The sequence below is a fragment of the Diabrotica virgifera genome, chromosome 5, assembly GCF_917563875.1.
Source record: "Diabrotica virgifera virgifera chromosome 5, PGI_DIABVI_V3a".
Taxonomy (NCBI): domain Eukaryota; kingdom Metazoa; phylum Arthropoda; class Insecta; order Coleoptera; family Chrysomelidae; genus Diabrotica; species Diabrotica virgifera.
Window position 1 is genome coordinate 157,823,259 of NC_065447.1, and position 23,473 is coordinate 157,846,731.

General features: G+C 35.8%; 1 protein-coding gene across 3 annotated transcripts in view; it reads left to right on the top strand.

Moving 5' to 3' along the window:
- Nucleotides 1–23,473, top strand: part of LOC126884530 (protein wings apart-like) — a 163,707-nt gene that overhangs the window by 23,317 nt on the left and 116,917 nt on the right. The window contains exon 3 of one of the 3 annotated variants that reach the window (XM_050650476.1): nucleotides 2,390–2,629. In XM_050650476.1, the coding sequence (XP_050506433.1) occupies nucleotides 2,390–2,629 (240 nt within the window). Of the gene's footprint in view, nucleotides 1–2,389; nucleotides 2,630–19,437; nucleotides 19,750–23,473 lie in introns of those variants that run through there. The other 2 variants (XM_050650477.1, XM_050650478.1) reach the window with 2 other exon arrangements.

The window sequence follows — 23,473 nt, forward strand, 5'->3', positions numbered from 1 at the left end:
TCGATCTTTCATCCGACCACTCTCCTATCTTGGTCATGATATCCACGAATATTCTCAAAACAGAACCTCCGCCATATCTTAGTAGTAAATATACCAATTTGATTAAATTCCGGGCTATTCTTGATGAGAGACTGGATCATCCCACTAAAATCTGATGGCGAAATTGACGAAGCAGTAGATCAATTAAATAGGATAATTCAAGAAGCTGGCTGACAGTCAATACCTACACAACCAAAAGCAATCATACACAAAGACTTACCCAACGAAATAAAAGAAAAAATCGCAGAAAAAAGAAGACTGAGGAAAATATGGCAAAGAACCCGTACACCTCAGGATAAAAATAGATTGACCCAAGCTACAGCACGACTAAAAACTTTGTTAAACAACAATAAAAACAACGACATGAAACGATATCCACAAAATCTATCTGCCACGGAAACCTCTGAATACTCGCTATGGAAGGCAACACGAAAGATTAACCGACCACAACTCTCTAATCCACCTATCCGATCCAGTAACAGTCGATGGGCTAAAAATAACAACGAAAAAGTGTTCCAACCACATGCTTAAAACAACAACCCTGAGGCAGAAGATAATATTCAATTGTTTTTAGAACATCCATCCAACTAGAAGCACCATTGGAGAAATTCACAGCCAAACAAGTTTTCAACAAAATTCAAACAGATCTGAATCCGAAAAAGTCCCCAGGGTTTGACTTAATCACTGCAATAATTCTAAAAGAACTTTGTGCAATATTTGACACAGATTTTTAACGTAATCTCAAGAACTGGTTATTATCCCCTTCTGTGAAAAGTGGTACAAATCATCTTAATACCCAAACCAGGCAAGCCTGTAGAAGAAGGTAAGTCCTATAGACCTATCAGTCTACTCTCAGTGATGTCAAAGGTTTTTGAAAAACTACTACTAGAGAGATTACAGCCAATACTCGTGGAAAAGCAGCTAATACCAAACACCACTTTGGATTTAGACAACAACATGCTACCACTGAGCAAATTCACCGAGTCTGCAATTCCATAAACAAAGCCTTAGAAGAGAAGAAATATTATTCTGCAACCTTTTTGAATGTCTCGCAGGCTTTTGATAAAGTCTGGCACACTGGCCTGCTATACAAAATAAGAAAAGCCCTTCCTCTCAACTACTTTCTAATCCTCAAGTCCTATCTCTCTGACCGCCATTTCCTTGTAAAAGTAAAAGATCAGTGCACTAACTTACATCCAATCAAAGCTGGAGTACCTCAGAGTAGTGTCCTTGGACCAGTTCTCTACCTACTCTACACAGCAGATCTTCCTACAAGTCAAAACAGCATTACAGCCACATATGCAGATGACACAGCAATCATTGCAGCTCACTCAAACCCGTACATCGCCTCGCAACAGCTCCAGACAAATCTCGATAAAATAAAGATCTGGTTACAAACATGGCGAATTAAAGTAAACGAAAGCCAGTCAGTACATATAACGTTCACTAATCGAAAAGATACGTGCCCAACCGTCTCATTAATTAATCAAGTACTACAACAAAGGGATGATGTAAAATACCTAGGTATGCACTTGGACCGCAGATTAACGTGGAAGAAACACATATTCACGAAAAGAAAACAGTTGGGTCTGAAAACCAATAAAATGTACTAGCTGGTAGGGAAAAGTCAATAAAGTTTTGGTATACAAGTCAGTGATTAAACCAATATGGAGCTATGGTATCCAACTGTGGGGATCTGCGTTGAGATCCAATATCGACATCCTGGGGAGATTCCAATCGAAGACCTTCCGCATTATCACAAATGCACCGGGGTACATGCCCAATGAATACATCAATTGTGATCTTCAACTGAAGACTGTCAAAGAAGAAATTGCCAGTTACTCCCAAAAATACGACATAGGACTGCAAAACCACCCCAACAGGCTAGCGAAGAACCTAATTAGACCCCAGGCAAACAGAAGGCTACAGCGCAACACTCCAAGCGATCTACCAAGAAGATTTTAAATTTTCAAAAATATTTTAATTTATATGTACCTACACATTTATTAGGGTCACAAATAATTTTGTTACTAAAATTATGATTTCATAGGTTATTATCACTGGACAGTCTCCTGCAAGTCTTTTGTAATTTAATTAAACAATTTACTTATTGTAATCATTATTACAGATTGTGAATAAATGGGATGTTAAAAGAAATTAAGACCACACACACAACCCAATGTGCTTACTATTTTTTCATTATTTACAAAAAATGTGTGAAAGTTGCACGATATCCTTATATCTTCTTATAGTTCCTATTTTTTTTATTTTATTCATTTGATTTTATTTTCTTTCTTTGTAAAAACAAATTTTTGTAAACTCATCCACTTAACATTATTTTTCTTTCTAGCAGTACCACTACAGAAAAAGAAAAGACTGTCTTAAGTTCAAATGTAAATAAAACTAAAAGTACCGAAGCCACTAAACCACCGATAGTATTAAGAATATGCAGGGGGAAAAGCCAGCTATTAAATGATTCTGACGAGTCTGAAAGTACACCTACACCTTCTAGTACACCAAGCACATCAAATGCAACTAGCCCTCGGTCCGTCCGGGAGACATCTCGGCCAACCAATTGTCGGATCACAAGGTGAGTCTGTGACATTTTTCTGTTTTCTTTTTTGTTGTTTATTATATGGAGCCCTTAGAGTAGACCAGTGGTCGGCAAACTTTTTATCCAAAGAGCCAAATATGAATATTACAACAATTTAAAAAAACTGGGAGCCAAATCTGCTTGTTCAGCAAACTTTTATTACGCTAAATAAAAATAAAGGGTCTACTCAGTCGGTTAAGATAGTGACAAATGCTCCCAGCGATATTCCAAAAATAAAAGAGCCGCGTGTTCTACATCAAAAAGTATTCGACCAAAAAATGTTTAAACCTTTAGCCCCATCCATAACCCCCCCAAAAAATTAAAATGTGTTTTCGTTTTTTGGCGATATCTTCGTTTCTAATCATCGTAGAAACTTCTATTTTCTTTCGTTTTGTAGGGTTTTGTTTCCTACAACACTGTATTTTTTACAAAATTTGTGGCGCAAAATCCATTTTTTTTAAATGTTGATATGTAGAACCGAAAAGGGAAAGAACAGCAAACGTGAGCTTTCCATAAGAATCAGGAATATTATTTCAAGCGTTGAAAATGATCATATCTTCCTTCCCCAGGTCATTTAAAGCAGACCACTTCTTGTGTTGTGAATATTTTTTCTTCTCCAATATTTCCAATTCAACACAAAGACGTTCGCATTTAGAGCGGCATACCTCCTTGTTTTTTAAATCCAGAAATTGTATTTCAAAGCTAATATGCCAAATTTCAAAAGGAGAAAATTTCAACTCAGTTGTTGTAGCATTATGAGAGTTTTTGACAAATGCTAAAGTTTCTAAGTTTGATAAAGGCTAATTTAATCAGAATAAGATGTAATGTTTTTCCTACCAATTTTTTTAAAGGAACATAATGCGTTTTCCTTGGATATTTGTGCCAGAGTCGCACCTAAGGAGCCAAAGAGCCACATGCGGCTCCGGAGCCGCACTTTGCCGACCACTGGAGTAGACCATCTAATTCAATCAGTCAATTGTAATGTAAACCAAATCTTCTCCCCGATATAGCAAAAACTTTAGAAACATTTATGGTACATCTCTTCACACTCTTAACTTGAATAATCTTCTGTATGATGCTCATTAAAACATTACCTCTTGAAGACATACCAATATAAGTTATACATTTTTAAATGAGCCATTCATGATGGATGCATACAGGGATATTTTTTAACTGTGAAAAATAGCATTTTAGAACTTTTGCATTTTGCTCTATTTTAACCACTTTATTGAAAATTTTATTTTCTTAATAAAGGTGTTGGAAAGTTGACACAAATCTACAGTTTAATTTCATCATTCGTCGCTGATTTGCAAAAAGGGGCCAAGTAACATTTTTATAAAATCCTGTATAAAAGGTATATTTAAAATCCCTCAAAAGGGCCACATCAAAATCACAACATAACTAGTTTTCGACTGGTTTACCAGTCATCATCAGTGCTTATGTGCAATGTACATGCTAACCACCAAGATATTGTTTGACAAAAATATGTGGGTCAAAGCCCAGTAAAAGTTGTCCGTCAAGGAAACATTGGTTTAAAATGTAACATTAAGCTAGGATGTTTAAAATATTTGGCTAATCTGTCCCAGGTAACATCTGTAAACCAGTCAAAAACTAGTTATGTTGTGATTTTGATGTGGCCCTTTTGAGGGATTTTAAATATACCTTTTATACAGGATTTTACTGTTTTTGTATTAATATGGTATGCAGCCAACTACAGGAAAACTTTTTCCTATTGGATTTTTTAACATTTTTATATTTTTACTAAGTGGAACTTGGTTCATTTTTACACAACCAGTTAAAAAAAATGTTACTTTGCACCAAAAAATTATGAGCCTATCTCAACAAACAACAATAAGTAATACACTTTTTACCCTTTTTACAGAATAGGTAGTGTGTGTAAAGGGGTAGTGAAGCGCAATACATGATGTCGTATCCTGTTGGCATCACTTAGCCTCTCCTACTTAATTCTTATCTTCACCTCCAAGCTGGTACACACCGGTAACCTGAGCAACCCCACTGGAGATTGGGTAACCAACCCCAGTGGAAGGTGGGGTCAGGGCTGACGAAGAAGGGAGTCTTGGTCCTCCGATGAATAGGGGGTTGGGCTGAAGGTTAACTACCTCCTCCTAGAAAAACTACGAGTTATGAACGTGAAAGGAAGAAAAGCCGGACTGGTCAAACGACGACGACTGTGCGAGAAAAAGGAATACGATTTGAGGGTTGCGACATGGAATATTCGAACCTTGTATAGATTGGGAGCTCTCCAAAAAGGGACAGAAGAAAAAGAAAGTGAAATTAAAGAAGAGTTTTATGATGAACTAGAGTCCGCATATCAGTCATGCCCAAAAAATGATATAAAAATAATCTATGGAGACCTTAACGCCAAAGTTGGAAGAGAACAGCAATTCCAACCCACAATAGGTAGGCACAGTCTCCATGAGCAATCAAATGACAATGGCAATAGGTTAATAAACCTAGCAAGATCACTTAACATGGTGATTGCTAGCACATACATACTTCGCTCGCAAAGATATACACAAAAGTACCTGGAAATACCCAGATGGACTGACAGTAAATATGATAGATCATGTTATTGTAGACTCGAGACACCAATCGAATATAATAAACGTCCGCACCAGAAGAGGGGCAAATGCGGATTCTGATCACTACCTGGTCGAAAGTAGAGTAAGGGCTAGAATTTCAAACATCAAAAAGGAAAGAGGCTCTAAACATGAACGATACAAGGTAGAAGGACTCAAAGAAACAAACAAAGATACAGAGTATAAAGAAAAGATAAGCATCAAACTAGAAAACAGACTAAAACATGAAAACCCAAATAAGGAGTGGGAAGAGTGCAGAGAAATCATAAAAGAGACAGCTAAGGAAGTATTAGGCATAGAAGGTAAAGAAAGAAGAACAAGAACGAATGACTGGTTTGACAAAGAATGTCAGATTATAACAGACAGAAAAAAACAGCATATTTACTGATGCAACAGGGGCACAGAACCCGACAAGCAGAGGAAGAATATAAACAACTACGCAAAGAAGAAAAGAAAACTCACCGAAGAAAAAAGAGAGAATGTATGAACAAAGAACTGCAAGAACTAAGTAGATCAACAGAGACAAGAAAATTTTATCAGAAACTGAACAAAAGCAGGAAAGACTTCAAACCGAGAACAACGATGTGTAGAGATAAGGAAGGTAATATATTGACAGAACAGCAAGAGATACTAAGAAGATGGACAGAACATTTTACGGAAAAGCCTGAAGGAGATGGGAGTGAGACGAACCCTGATATACCATTGGACCAAGCAGACAACAGAGAAAAGAGTCCACCAACAATAGCCGAGATTAGAACAGCAGTAGACAAATTAAAGAACAATAAATCACCGGGATCGGATCAAGTAGCATCGGAATTACTGAAGGAAGGAGGAGACGCACTACAGACAACAATACATATATGAATTGATAACAAAGATATGGTCAAATAAACAGCTACCAGCGGAGTGGAATAGCGGTATTATTGTACCATTACATAAAAAAGGAAATCAGTTAGAATGTGGAAACTACCGTGGAATCACGCTGCTGAATGCAGCATACAAAATAATGTCCAACGTCATTTATGAAAGACTTGGCCACACGCTGAAAAAATAGTTGGCAAATACCAAAGTGGCTTCTGTAGACAGAAGTCAACAATAGACCAGATATTTGTTCTGCGACAGATCCTCGAAAAAACAAGTGAACATAACATCGACACACATCATCTCTTCATAGACTTCGAAAGCGCAAAATCCGGATATAGAACGAAACTAACGGAAACAATAGATGTGAAAAAGGGACTACGCCAGGGAGACGCTCTATCATGCATATTGTTCAACATCATATTCGAGAAAATAATGAGGGACACAACAGTCAATACTCGAGGAACAATCATTAATAAAAGCGTGCAAATACTAGCATTTGCAGATGATGTTGACATAATCGCAAGATCAAGAAGAGAAATGATAGAGGCACTCAATCAAATAGAACGAGCTGCACAAAATAATGGCTTTAAAATCAACCAGAACAAAACAAAATATATGCAGGTAAGTAAAAACGCAGAAATAAGGCAGCCACCAAATATAACAATAGGAGAATACAACATTGAGGGGATAAAAACTTTACATACTTGGGATCGCTAGTCACGTCTGATAATAACGTAGCGAGGAAGTGAAGAGGCGAATATTTATTGCCAGTAAAAGTTACCATGGCTTAATTCGGCAACTAAGCTCAGATAACGTCGCAAGAAAAACAAAATGCCAAATATACAAAACTTTAATAAGACCGGTACTCACATACGGCTCAGAAACCTGGACACTCACTAAAAGAGAGGAAACATTGCTAGCCACCTTTGAAAGAAAAATCTTACGACACATATATAAGGGCACAAAAGAAAACGGAATTTGGCGAAGAAGGTACAACTTTGAACTATACAAAATAAACCAGGATCCGGATATCATAACATTCATTAAAATAGGACGGCTGCGTTGGATGGGACATGTAGAAAGAATGGAAGAAGGCGAAATACCAAACAAAATATTCAAACAGATGCCAGTAGGAAAAAGAACAAGAGGAAGACCAAAGCTGAGATATTTAGAACAAATAGAAAATGATATAATAACCTTAAAAATAAAAAACTGGAGAAAAAAAGCACGACACAGATCAGAATGGAGAAGAATCCTGGAACAGACCAAGACCCAGAAAGGGTTGTCGAGCCAGTGATGATGATGATGATGATGACAAAATAGGTAGAACCTTCATACCTATAATTTTTGCACAGAACCCCTCTTTTGAATAAAATGTCACTTGGCACCTTTTTGCAAATCAGCGACGAATTCAATTTTCAATACATATTTTACTCCATTAATTTTTGTTACGCACAGAGTCACGGCGAATTTAGAGCCGCTTATAGAACGATGCCTACTTCGCTGCTACTTGTTCTCGATCTTACTTTATTGGCTACGAGTCTTGATCTGTGAATAAAATCGATCTAAATCGCCTCGAGGCTTTCGAAATGTGGTGCTATAGAAATACTTTAAAAGTTTCTTGGGTGAAGAAGATTCGAAGCTCAACAATACTAGAACTTCTCAGCAGAGATTATAAAAAGCATCAAGAAGAGAAAGCTGGAGTGTTTCGGACATGTAGGGAGAGGTAAACCACCTACACGATGGACAGGCGACGTCAAAAGGATTGCTGGGAATTGGTTGCAGAAAGCCCAAGATCGACAAAACTGGAAGAAATTAAGGGAGGCCTATGTTCAACTTTGGATGCAGAAGGCTGGATGATGAGGGAGAAGTACCAAATATCGGTTTCTATAAAATAGTATGCAAGGGAAACTAGCAGGCAAATGCAGTCCATGCCGAAGAAGAACTTCATGGTTGAAGAACTTGCGAGAATGGTTTTGATACGCGTGCCATGCTAGGGTGGCAGTGAATAAAATTAAGATAGCTGAGATGGTAACCAACCTTCTGAAAGGACATGGTACACGAAGAAGAATTTTTGTTACTAACTTAAAAAGAACTATCATAGTATACTGTAACAGTATACATACTGGAAGCATCAGCTCGCGCCTGGTCTCACATTAGGCTTTTTGCTTACTTGGGAGCAATGGTGGACCCTTATTTCTCAAGTCCACAACAATGTTGAGAAAATGCATTTTGGTGTCTGTAAAATACTTCCAAAGTCACAGATATATTGTGACAATCTGTAAAACACCAAACTGTAACACATTATTCTTAAAAAAAGTCCCCAAAGTTCCTTCCCCTATCCAAGGTTGGAAATCATTATGGCAATTCTAACTTTATTCACAGGCACAGGAACTGCCAGTCCGAGGTCAAATTTCTCACCTCTAATATGTACCATCTTTGGGTTAGAAGTTCCCGTTCGACACCTCATTTGTTGTTATGTCTATTTTAATAACGCAAGTGTTATATTCGCGTACAGACAGACGGACGTACAGACATGCATGAAATCGGAATTATACATTTGTTCTCGTCTTGCTATCGTGTGTCAAATAATATTATATTGTTTGTAGTATTTCGGCGATTTTAAAACAGTACTTCCGGTTGCAACTCTGGAACCGGAAGTCCGAGGACAAATTTCTCACCTTTAATACCATCTTTGGATACCATCTCTCATTCGACACCTCGCTTGTCATTCTATCAATTGTGTGCACTGACAGACAGACAAACGAACAGACCGGCATGAAACGGGAAGTATCTATTTGTTTTCGTCTTGCTAAGGCGCGTCAAATAATATATTGCTTGTACTATTTCGGCGACTCTAAAACAGTACTTCCGATTGCAACTCTGGAACCGGAATTCCTGTGTCAAATTTTTCACCTCTAATACTGTCTTTGGGTTATAAGCTCTCATTCGACACCTAATTTGTCATTCTATCTATTTTAATAACGGATGCGTTATATTCGCGTACAGAGAGACGGACGGACAGACATTCATGAAAGCAGAAGTATTTGTTTTCGTCTTGCTAAGGCGCGTCGAATAATAATATCGTTTGTAAAATTTCGGCGACTTTAAAAAAGTACTTCCGGTTGCAACTGTGAAGCCGAAAGTCGGAGGTCAAATTTCTCACTGCTAATACCATTTTTGCGTTATAAGCTACTTTTCGACATTTCATTTGTCATTCTATCTATTTTAATAACGGAAGAGTTATTTTCACGTACAGACAGACTGGCGGACAGACGTGCATCAAACCAGAAGTATAGGTTTGTTCTCGTCTTGCTAAGGCGCGTCGAATAATATATGGCTTGTACTATTTCGGCGCTTTTAAGAAAGTACTTCCGGTTGACCCTCTGAAACTATAAGTCTGGGGTCAAATTTCTCACCTCTAATACTATCTTTGGGTTATGAGCTCCCGTTCCACACCTCATTTGTCATTCTTTATATTTTAATACCGAGGAGTTATATCCGCGTACAGACAGACGGACGAACAGACAGGCATGAAACCGGAAGTATTTGTTATCGTTTTGCTAACGCGCGTCGAAAAATATATCGCTTGTAATATTTCGGCGACTTTAAAAAACCGGAACTCTAAAAAACTCTAATACCGGAAATGCGGGGTCAAATGTCTCAACTTTAGTACTATCCATGGGCTATAATCTTTCATTCGACAACTCATTTGTCCTTCTACCTGATGACGGAGTTGTGTTTACAGACGGACAGACAGACATGAATAATTCAACGTTTTCACATTGTTTTGAAATGGGGTGAAAACAAAACAATATAATATTATATTTCTTGTTAATCTTCGGGAATATTTCTGAATAAACGGCATAAGTTAGAAACTTTTAATCTCAATTAATGAAATTAGCATTCACGATCACCTGTAATTTCACTTCTACAGTTTTTACATAAAATTGATTCTTAAGAGGAAACAGTAGCGATCGACAGGTAACGAAAACGCGTTCCAAGATTGCGGCTGTAATTTTGAATATTTTTTGAGATATTTGGCACACGTATTCGTAATATAATAAAGAATGGTGGTACAGAGCCCAATTTGAAAAATATATTAATTTGTGGAAATTACTCTGTAAATAAATACAATATTAAAAAAACGAGCCTGTACCGCCATTAAGAAGAACAAAAAAATACACTTTCTTCAAATAAACTTTTTTTATCCAATGCCTAGATTTTGTGTCATTTTGGAACTACTAATTTTTTTTATTTCATTAGTAGTTCCAAAATGACACAAAATCTAGGCATCAGATAAAAAAGTTTATTTGAAGAAAGTGAATTTTTTTGTCCTTCTTAATGGCGGTACAGGCTCGTTTTTTTAATATTGTATTTAATTACAAAGTACTTTCCACATATTAATATATTTTTCAAATTGGACTCTGTACCGCCATTCTTTATTATATTACGAATACGTGTGCCAAATATCTCGAAAAAATATTCAAAATTACAGCCGCAATCTTGGAACGCGTTTTGGCTACCTGTTGATCGCTACTGTATCACCTTAAAAATAAAATGTCCTCCTTTTGAATCCCACAATAAGCAATTCGATCGTAAAACGAGAATATAATTATCCTAAAAAATGAATTATTTGATATTTCAGACACTGTGTACGCTTCTTGTTTGATTTTTTACATTTTTGTCGTTGACACGCTTTCTATATAATTATGAATATCATATCCACGTAATAAATACATAATACCTTGGACAGTGGTAGACCAGGACAATTAGCACTAAAAACACCGGAATAAATCGATTTTTAAATACAGCACCTAACTTTTTGCATTGTGTTCAGGATGATGTCAGGAAAAAAGTCTACAATAGAAAAATGGGTGGAAATGCATAATTCCATTTTAAAGTGCATAACATGCATCCAAAACTGCATAAACATGTCAAAATCAGAAAGGGCCGTTCAAGAATGCATCAAAATCGTACATTCCTATCTCTCAAATCGGACTATACGCGTCAAAGTCGCTAACCAATTATCCACACTATTATCTCCACAAATTGGAGTCTTACAAGGTTCAATTTTGGCACCAATATTATACACAGTTTACAACAGTGACGTCCGCTATCCCATTAATCGAACCGAGTCAATCCTACTCTATGCCGACGGTACTACCCTTCTTACTGCAGACACTGCATAAGGTACGCTGAGACAACCCTCTTTGTTCGAAAGGGCATCAACCCAACTAGATAAAATGGTCAAGTGGTGTAACAAATGGAGAGTTACCCTCAATCCTACAAAAACTGAAATGATTGCCTTCAGACATCCTAATAGTAACAAAAATGAAATAGACAAGGTGAAAACGGCGGGTTCGTTGGAAAAAATGTTCCCATGAGATTTTTTTGCATAATCACATTCGTGAGACACCCCAGAATAAGGTTCAAGAAGTCGCCCACGCGAAAAGGGGCCAAATTTTTTTTAACAATTTTTTTGAATTAAATTGCAAAAGTTAATATTTTCGCTCCAGACAAATCTTTTTTGGGTTTTTTGGACCATTCTTGACAATAAAGGTCTCTTATAATTTTTCTCTGTTGATCGTTTTCGAGTTATAAGCAATTTAAAATTTGAAAAACGCGAATATGGCTATTTTTAAGACTTCATAACTCGATTAAAAATTATTATTATGAAAATCAGAAAGTGACTAAATCAAAGTTTAAACCACCCGCTACATGATCCTGAAGAAATTTGTGTCATTAATTTATTACTATAGTATTTTTACTACAAAAACGTTATTACGTTGGTCGAAATTTTTGACGTAAGAGAACTGTCAAAACATTAGAATGTGACTTTTCATTATTGTCATGTTTATAAAAACATGGCAATAATGAAAAGTCACATTCTAATGTTTTGACAGTTCTCTTACGTCAAAAATTTTGACCTACGTAATAACGTTTTTGTAGTAAAAATACTATAAGCTGTTATTTTTAATTATTAACAATGAGTGGTAAGATCGTGTTGACCCGACTGTAAATGTGAGTGCGAGTAATTGACTGCCGGAATGGCATCTCGCTCGCTCGCACTCACCACACCATGGACGGAAGCGTAATATGTACACGGCGCTCAATATTATTACTTAAAAAATAACAGTTTAGTAATAAAATAATGACAAAAATTTCTTCAGGGTATTGAAGGGGGGATTTAAACTGTGATTTAGTCACTTTCTGACTTTGATAATATCAAGGTCTTTTCGAGCACTACAAAAGTTATTAGTATCATTATACACCTAAAATCGACAGTTTCTCTGTTATTTCAAGTTGAATACACCGATTTGAGCATGCAGCAAAAAACAAACTTTTCTTACCTACCATATCCCTCTTTGTATTTTAACTAGAAGATTTATGAAGGAACGAATCTCTTCGTTTTTTTATAACCTGCAGACATATTTTATATAGTTTTTTTGTTAGATGCATCATTTTTAAGGTATTCACAAAGATCCGTCAGATGAAAGATGAAAATAGCCCATTTTGAAACACGAAAAACTCAAGAAGTATTGAGTTTTCAAAAAATAATTACAGAACAGTTTTTGCTTAAAATTAGGTTCTCTAGCCTTTTCCGTGGCTATTTTAACCAAAACATTTTTCACCCCGAGAAGGGGTGGGAAGCACCCCCAAGATAAAAGCGCACATCGGCATAGGGTAGACTTTGTTTCTTGAGCTATTCCCTACTTAATGTGAAAATATCAAGTAAATCGATCTAGTAGGATGGAATTCGGATCCAAATACCATCATTGACTGCCTATTGCTACAATAGGGAACTTGCACATTTTTTTATTACATAATAATGTTCAGTTTTGTATAAAAATGAGATTTCCAAAATTTCACGCTTTCAAAACTCATAATAACTTAGAAGCACTTTAAAGTCTTCTGTATTTTAAAATAGTTCAAACGACCCGTGACGTCACATAGTTTAACTATATGGTTCCGTTTGTGGTTATATTTAGGTATATTCTTCTTCTTCTTCTTTAGTTTATTGGCCTCCACCTACTTGGGTATTTGACCAGCTCGTCGTCGCGGAATAAAGGAAAAATATTTATATTCTAATGACATTTATCGTATGTCATTGTAATAATATATACCAGTTTGTTGAGATTGGAGTTTGATACAGTTTTTGAAGGAAAGGAAAGAAGGTTTACTGTGAAAAATAAAACCATTTTGTAAAAGTACAAGTTTTCTATGAATAGTTCAAACGATCAAAAACAATTGTAAAGTCACATAACTGTATTTTCTACTGACGTTTATAATGTCTAATTTAAAATTATATACAATTTTGTTTATTTTGTTGGTGTAGAATGTAAACATATAACCCGATGACGTCACGACGCGTTTTGGGCTGGCTGGTATAATTTGAATTTTTAATGGTCTTTAGAGGCCAAACGAAAGACAAACAAAACTGTTTTATCTGTAATACATGTTTTAAATTATGTTCTGTTGTGATTTATAACATTTTTTTCGAATTTAAAATTTTATGCAAGTTCCCTATTTCCCCAATGCAGGAGAGAATCCGGTCTCTCGGCAGCAAGTACGTATAACGTATGATCAATGGCTGTAACACCAGAGCCAAAAACCTCCTTAAAACGCCTTGCAATAGGTACGGCAATAGACTCACCAGGAAACCCAAGAAAAAAGTTCCATTCCTTCCAGCCAATCATGTACATTTGGCCAGAAACGAACTTCTTACAACATACTACTCTTAGAACAAGCCCCCTAATATATCACAGATAATAACAAGCTGCATCCCCAATCGCCATTGATTATGTTCAAAATAAGGCTATTGATTATGTTCAAAATAAGAGAGCTAAAAGGAACTACAACGTTAACGGGATTTTATTATCTCATATAGTCAATGGAACTCTAAATTTGAAAAAATCGCTGAGTGCTACCATTTAAATGGGTGCGTTTTTGAGAACTGGGTGAATTAATCCCTAGGCACAGTGTGAATTAGGGTGCGTGCTATGCACTTTTGGTACAAAGACGGCTACAGGAAAATTGTTCCAGTTTAAATTTACTATCGAAATATTACATTTTAAAGTCAAAAATATTTTTATTTACAAAAATATATTCAAAAGAAAAGCAAAGACCCAACACGAAAGAAAGCAATTTTGTTTTTTGTCCCATAACTTTTTTCCACGGGGATATAGGTATAGACATTGCTTCAGCAAAAAATAACTTAAATTCCTTCTCTTTAAAATGACGTTTAGTAGAAGTCTCTAGGATTTATATTTTCCGAACTAGGATTTTTCAAAATTCGCCGCTCACAGCATTTTAGGGCCATTTTCCCCATTATTTCGCAAACATTGTTCTGTAACTTTTTTTTACACATTTCTAGGTACATATATGCAATGGTACATTTATTAGAAAGAGGAGTCAATTACCTTTAAAATGGTCTATTGCATAAGGTTGCTTGACTATTTTGAAGCAAGTTTTGCTTTTTCAAGGTGTTATACTTTTAATGATTTTTGATATTTTTTATGATTATTGTTTAAATTTCTCATTATGACTTATTTTCTTGTAAATTTAGGGATATACAGTGTATAATAGAAAACAGCATATTTTCTTTACTTTAAAATGGTTTATTCCAAAAAAATCTAGGACTACTTTTAAACAAGACATCCGTAGGATATCCAAAAGTATCCGTAATTTGGAAAAAATTTTATTTTTTTTTTCAAATAGAAGAATATAATTGCATATTATAATATAATTTTTAATTCCAAATAATTTTTCTTAATAACACTTTTCGAATTGTGAAATATAATATAAAGGTACTTTACTCCTGAGCAAATTCATGTTTTTTAACATACCTCGTACACTATTAATAAAATTTTATATCTGATGTTTGCATTTTAGGTGTCAGATTAGGCAGAACATTTTATAAACAATAACTTTTTTCATAAAATTAATACTAAAAAAGTTTTCCATATGGTTCCAACTATTGCATGTGTATATTATGTCACTTTGAAAAAGCATATCTTGTTTAAAAATAGTCCTAGAATTTTTCACAGTACACTATTTTAAAGTAAAGAAAATGAGCTTTCCTTTTTATTACACAATATAGAATATACCCAAATATACAATAAAAAAGTTATAATGAGAAATTTAAAAATAATCGTAAAATATATCAAAAATCATTAAAAGTATAAAATTTTGAAAAGCCATACCTTACTTAAATATAAGCCATACGATACGGTCTTCTACTATAGAAAATTTTAAAGGTAATTGACTAACTTCTTTTTCTACTAAATGTACCATTGCGTATACCTAGAAATGCGTAGAAAAAAGTTACAGAACAATGTTTGCGAAGTAACAAGGAAAATATCCAAAAATCGCTGTGAGTAGCTGAAATTTGAAAAATCATATTTTGGAAATTGTAAATCACAGGGACTTCTACCAAACGCCATTTTAAAGAGGAAGGATGGAAGATTTTTTTTTTCTGTGAAGCAATGACTATACCTATATCCCCGTGAAAAAAAGTTATGCGGCAAAAAACACAATTACTATCTTTTATGTTTTTTTCTTGTTTTTCTTTTGGATATATTTTTGTTAAAAGAACCATGTTTTTGACTTTAAAATGTGATATTTCGATAGTAAATTTAACCTGGAACAATTTTCCTATAGTCGTGTTTGCACTAAATGTGCATAGAACTTGCCCTAATTCGCCCTGTGCCTAGGGACTAATTCACCCCTTTCTCAAAAACGCACCCATTTAAATGGTAGCATTCCGCAGTTTTTCCAAATATAGAGGTCCATTGACTATATGAAACAATAAAACCCTGTTAACGTTGTAGTTCCTTTCTAAAATACATAATCAATAGCCTATGATCCAAGAGCCGTGTTTAAGTAAAGCAGGTTTGTTCCTTCGCTGGTTTGGCTAAAAAGTCGCTCACAACATTCTTTCCTCCTTAGCTTCTGCGCTAATAACTAATAACAAATCAACCACCTTCTAAAGCCCCTGCTCCACTAGCAGATTTGCTTCACCTGCATTACCCGTGAATGCACCACCTGCATTACCCGTGAATGCCACTCCTACGCTCCCGAAAGGGAGACTGCATACCCTGAAGAGGCTTAGGCCTCAACGGGGAATAAACAACGTGTCTTCATTCGTATATTAAGGGCCAGATTGTGTTATTCAAGGGGTTTTTGGGATCACTGTACACGAATACGCAATCAGAACCGGTCCTCAGAAGCACCTGGTGCCCACAATTACTACTAAGGCACGCCATCTGGAGTTTCGAGGTTTTTGGGGCTTAATTCAATCCCAAATATCCACCGAGTAACCTATTTGCATTAATTTAGTGTCGGAAAGCCAGAAGATGACGTGCATATCAGCCACCCTAGGCACTAGGTGCTCCGAGATTCAGCTCTTCTTACATCATATTCGTGTTCAGCATCCCCAAAAACCCCCAATGAATCTGTATCAACTTAGTGCCGAAAAGCCTCGAAACTGAAGATGATGACGCCTCAGCAGGGGTCCTGGGCACCAGGTGCTTCGGGGGCTGGTGCTGATTGCGTATTCGTGTTCAGTGACCCCCAAAATCGCCCGAATAATAAAATCTGGCCCTTAATATACTAATTTCGACTGTTTATGCACTTTAAAATGGAATTCTGCACTTCCACCCATTTTTCTATTGTAGTGTTACAAAACTTGACTTTTCTATGATCTTTTAGGCACTAATGTTTAGTTTTAGTTGACTTTATTTATTTTGAATAACTTACATCTAAACAAATAAAAAACACTGAATTTATATCCTTTATTTTACAAACTACGATATTTAATTTATTTATTACACCAAATCTAATAATTTATCTAATTATAATATACCACGCCCGTTATATATCAAACTACACCGACGTTTTCAAATTCACAACTGAACTCGTAATTCCAAAAATGTCTATTTATATATACAGTAGAGCGTCGATTATCCGAACGTCGATCAACCGAACGACCGGTTATCCGAACTCCCGACTCCCGCGCCCCGCACTCGAGTACCCAGTAAGCGGTAGTAATTAACGCATAAAATATCTTTAATTTTCTTCAATATTGTATCCAAAAATATGTTGTTGCAAAGAGTGCATTTTTTTTTTTAATTGCTATTTGTCATTATCAAGATATAAATAAATATGTAGGTATATAAATTAATATGTATGACTATATCTATATAGTTCGATTATCCGAACAAATCGGTTTTCCGAACACCCATGTCCCCCAATTAGTTCGGATAATCGACGCTTTACTGTAATTACAATGTTCTAGAAATAAATAACAACATCTAGAATAATATTTACAAGTTTAAAATATTTACTCCGGAAGTCTAGAACAAAATCGAACATCATAAATCATTCTATATAAAAAAAGGTTGAATAGTGGTAAACACATTCGGGTCTTTTAGGCCAGGAGCTGAAAATAGTCTGTGACATAATTATGTCACAGTAGACTTTTCTCGTGGCGTCATTGTGAACAGTGGCGTAACAAACTCCGTCGCCCCGCCCCCGCGCAGGATTGGAAATGTTACTTTAAAAAGTTACTAAATACGACTTGTGTACAAACCGGTCAAACTTACAGATCATAAAAACAATACATATACAAAGTAAATGGTAAAGCGCTAACGCGCTTGTCCGACATATTTACAGCCGCGTTTCGTTAGTGCGACAACGTAAATCTGTTAATGACGCGGAAACGCGTCCAACTTGCACTCTGAAATGTTTTAGAAAGTAGTAGACTCGCACAAACGAAGCAGTTAAGATAATTAAGACTTGTGTAATCATCTTCCAAAAAGGACGATGTACTGTGGACTATTGCTTATAATTAGTCAATTTAACCATTTCCGGACTTATTTTAAACGTATGTTTTTTACCTCCCAAGTGGAGGGTAAGTAGAATCAAGATCCAAATTTTCAAGCAAATCCGTCGTGACGCTGATAATTACAAAACGGTCATTTACTGGGCTATCGGTGTATACATAATACTGTTTATGACAACTAAATTTTTCATCTTTATTGGTATAGAATAAAATAGAACAAAAGTTAATAAATTATTACATTATTGCATAGTATTATTGATGAGAGGAACAACTTTCTTCGTGCACTACTAATATATCTACAATTTTATGAATACATATCTATCTGATGGACAACTTTATTTTCAATAATACACTGCTTAAAAAAACATTGCATATGTATGCGTAAAATAATATAAAAATGACAAATTTTTACATATCTTAGACGACAAGATGGGGCCCCCCGCAGGCGCAAGCTTCAAGACTTAAACATGTAATCCATCTCCTGTATAATAGATTAATAGAGAAGTTCCTGTAGAATAGATGGACAACTTACAGAACCTATAGACATGCGCAATGGAATAAGGCAGGAGACTCGTTGAGCCCAATTCTCTTCAATTTAATCATGAATGAAATCGCCAACAGCATCAACAAAGGAAGAGGATACAGAGTGGGAAACAAAGAAGTAAAAATACTCTGTTATGCAGAGGACGCAATATTGATAGACCATGCTGCGGGGGCCTCTGTTACGCCTCTGTAAACTACTACCGATAATAATTGTATGGAAATACTAAAATTTAGCATTTAATGTAAAGAGAAAGCCCATTTCTAGATTTAGAAATATTGTTCTAAAATTCGGCAAATTGCAATTCTCAAATGGTTCAATGGTCACGTACAGAGCATTATAGTTTATTGTCGTCACCATAAAAGTTTCGGAAGACCGGAAAGGATTAAGTTTATAGATGTGAGATGATTCACTTACCGAACATGCCTATTGAGATATTTACGTTCTTAAATTTGAACACACAAAGCAAAATAATATAACAATAATAGATGTTTACCTAATATCAGACGACAAGATGGGGCCCATGATCGATTGGGGCCCCAGACCGATTGGGGCCCCCCGCAAGCTTCATGCTGCGGGGGCCTCTGTTACGCCCCTGATTGTAAACACAATGCAAAAAGTTGCAAGTCTCTAGGTGCTGTATTTAAAAATCTATTTATTTTATGCCCTGGTCTATGAAGGAATCACCCTCTAAAAATGTAAGTATACAACGTGCATTTCCTTCATCTGCTTATCACACTACTTCACTTTCCCCCTCTTTCACTTCAATTTCCCCACTTCATTTTCCGCCTCGCGGTCGCTGCTCGCTGCCGCTAATGATCATGTCATGTCGCTTTTACAGTTCGCGGCCTACTTTGACTATTTTACTAATAGTGAATGATAAAAAAGTTTAATATTATTTAAATACTTTTAATTGCATATTATGAATTTAATACACGTGAATATGGTGCCGATTGCGTTGAATATAATTCAAGGTTGCGTGTTTTTTTATTATTATTTTTTAATGTCGAAATATCTTGTGAAATTTGAAAAGTAAAATTTTTGAATCTGTAAACAAAACAGACAGTGGAAGTGGCATGGAACCATGGGACGTGCGTTTGTGGTGTGTGTGTATGTGAAAGTATTTTTAAAATGAATAATTTAATGCGGTAATTCTTATCGGCGAATAAACCAAATAAAATGGATTCTGTTTCGAAATATTGGAATTAAATAAATGTCACTTGCTCCACTTTTACTATCATGGGGAATATAGATTTCTCTTTTTAAGGTAAGTGGTTAATGACCTATTTTACATAGGTTTCGGATTAGAATAAAGTAGTCAAGTAATTTCGATTGTAAGTCTTTTGTAAGAAACTTATATAGGAGATACGAGGGCAAGACGAGAAGTTCTAGGATTTATAATGAAAAAATGAGTTTCTTATACAATAGTTAATCACCGTCGTTTCCCTGTAGTTCAATAAAGTATATCCACAGTTTCCCGTTCCCGAATAATCAGGTTTAAGTTACAACGTTTCCCCTTACTTTACTTTTTCGTGTCTGGATCCGACTACAGTTTTTCTGCCCAATATCGGACCACGTCTACACCATTTGTATTTGTGAGCCATAAATCATCAAGGGTGCACTGTGATGGGCAAAGTCTGTGTACTCTCAGGTGCTCCACGTTCTGTATTTCCCCACATTCACAAAGTGCGTCGTTATCTGTCTTGATGCCCCATTTAATGAGGTTCTGTTTTACAGGGGCAACACCTGTGCGTATGCGGTTGAGTGTCCGCCAGGTTCTCCAGTCCAGGTTCATTCCATTAGGTCGTTCTGGATGTAGGGGGAACAGTTCGGGTGGTTCGACGCTGACATTTCTCATAAACCTTTTCCTTGATTTAAGTCGGCTGGTTCCTGGCGGTTCGTCAAACCCGTATAATTGGTGCCTTTCATCGAAAGTTTGCCTGAACTTCTCCACATATTGTGAGGCGCATCTACGGTCGTCTGGTGATGCGAATCCAGCTGCCCGGTACAGTAGGGGCAGAGGGGTAGGCTTCATGCAACCGGATATTATTTTACATGTTTCATTTAACGCCGTGGTGACTTGTTGGGCGTGTCTAGAACTACCCCAAACGGAACAAGCATATTCCCCTGTTGAGAAACATAAGGCCTCAGCTGTTGACTTTAAGACCTGAGGGTTTGCACCCCACTTGCTCCCTACAAGTTACCGGAGTAGGTCGTTTCTCGTAGAGACCTTTTGTCTTGTGTTCTGACAGTAGAATTTATACGTTAGTGACCGGTCTAGTATCACTCCAAGATATTTGGGCCTATCAGTATGTTCCAAGCGTTGTCCCTCCCAAGAAACATTCAGTTTTACATGCGCCAGATGGTTGTTGAGATGGAATGCACATACTTGGGTTTTTGTAGGGTTTGGTTTTAATGAGTTTTGTTTGTAGTAAGTTGACATCATGTTTAAAGCCTCTTCCATTGTCGACTCCACTTGTGTGAGTGTTTTCCCCTTTACGGCGATACCAAGGTAGTCAGCGTAAACAAAACTCTCAGTCTGAGGGTGCATTGGTTGGTCGTTAGTGTAGATGTTAAATAGGGACGGCGCCCGAACGCTTCCTTGAGGTAGGCCATTTTTTTGAGTTCTCCATCTGCTCTTCTTTCCATTTAGCACAACGTAGAAGCGTCTATTACACAATAGTGATCTAATGATATTTACCAGGTCATAGTCAAGCACAGTGTTATAGATCTTAGTTAGCACGTTTCCCCGTTAGTCAATGTTGTGAGGCTGCTTCCGTATGAAAAATTTTCTGATTCGGTTTCTTTGTGGATTTCTGTTCAAAAATGTCCTCTTTAAACAAGTCAGAAGGGTGCCGGACGAAATTTTTGGACAGAAATTATTGTCTAAACAATTTTCAACAACAAATTGAACAAATTCAAAAGATCACCTTTTTGGCCCGGAAAATATTTTTTTAGATTTGTTGGATCGTTTTCCACAAAATGAGTTATAAGTGATTTAAAATCTGAAAAATGCGAAAAACGCACTTTTGAAGCTTGACAACTCATCAGCGACTTAGATATTATTTAATTGCATACAGTATGTCAATTTGAAAAAGTACCACCCTCTATAATTTTATCCCTATAAAAAAATCTAAAAATATGCAATGACACGTCAAATTTATTTGTGAGGGGAAAATTTTGTAGACCAATTTTCAACTAAATTATATAAACCCTCTAGCGGGGGCGGGCGTAACCCCAAAATATTTAATGTAAATGGGGGTTGAGTGATACCTCATTTTAAAGGTAGTTTATGCCCGGTTGCACCAACAGATCTTAAGCTTAAGTCGAGAATATCATAAGAATTAATATAATATAATTATAATATATTACAATAGGAATACCATAATATTATAACAGATATACTTGATAATAAGGTAAGAATCTAAAATTAAGGTGCAACGTAAGTGATACTCAAGGAGGCCCTATCTATAAGTAGAGCTTAGCTAATGTGGAGCTTAAGATCTGTTGGTGCAACCAGGCATTAACTACCTTTTCAAAAATACCACATACATTATATTTATTTTCAGCACTTTTGGAAAAATCTTGAACTTAATACTCCAAAGAAATGTTGGTGTTCTAAACTCGATACTTAATACAGTAGACTCTCTCTATAACGAACACGGATATTCCGAGGTTTCGCATATAACGAGGTACACTAGATGTCCCATGAAATTCCCATTGAACTATAATACCTCTATAACGAGGCGTATTTGGTTATAACGAGGAAAAATAAAATCTAAGGATGTGTTTTTACCTGTTTTTGGCGTGGTGATGGCCATAAATAAATATCATAACTACCTGTATACAGGAATGCCCAACATCTGTGTGCTTATTGAGACCAGTGCTGTAATAAATTCCACCGCTGCACCGGTAATAAACTTCTTTCTTCTTGTTTATCTATCGATCGGTATTGAATGGTAGGAAATTTACAATTTTGCGATGGCCAAATTTCATTGTTGAGAATTTGAGATCGACCATCGACACCTAATGAACTACGTAAGAGGCATCAAAACATTTCAGTGGTGGTGGTATGCACAATATTATTGTTGTCTGATATAACGAGATCCGCTTATAACGAGGTAACTAATCTTCTATTTCAGTTCTCGATATAGAGGGATTCTACTGTGTATCTTCGTTTTACTTGATTTTTCCAATAATACTGAAAAGAAATATGATGACCTTTGAAATGATGAACGACCTTTAAAATGAGTATCACTCAACTCACGTTCCATTAAAGATTTTGGGGGGTTGTATCCGCCCCCGCTAGAAGGTTGATGTAATTTAGTTAAAAACTGGTCTATAAAATGTACCCCTGCCAAATAAGTTTATCGTGTTTTTGCACATTTTTAGATTTTCTATAGACCAAATTAGAGATGGTGGTACCTTTTCAAATTGACACACTATTTCAAATTTGCTCACTTGAAAATGGCGCCTATTGCGTTGAATATAATTCAAGGTTACTTATTTTTATATATTATTTTTTAATGTCGAAATATTAGGCGAGCGGCACACCCCTAATTTGAGTTATGTAATTAGAGTTAATGGAACATGTTCAAAAATCAAATTTTATGCAAAAATGCGAAAAATCAATTTTGATGATTTTTCATATTTACCTCGCTGTATCTTTGGTCGCTGTAAATATTTCCTTTTAAAAATTTTACTGTATTATCTTTCGAGTATTTAGATGACAACGAGATTTGTCCAAAATGTTTAAACAAATTAAAAGAGGGGTTGCTAATTTTTAAACTTTTTGTCGTCAGATTTCGTTAGTTTCATGTTTACTTAGAAAAGTTGAGTGAAAAACTTTTTAGTTTATAATTTTAACCAACACAGCAATAAAATATAATTCATGAAGAAGTTTTCTGGAAAATTTTAAGTCAAAATATGCAATAAGAAAAAAGTTATGTGACTTTATAGACGAGTGGCACTCTTCCAAGAAACGCTTATTT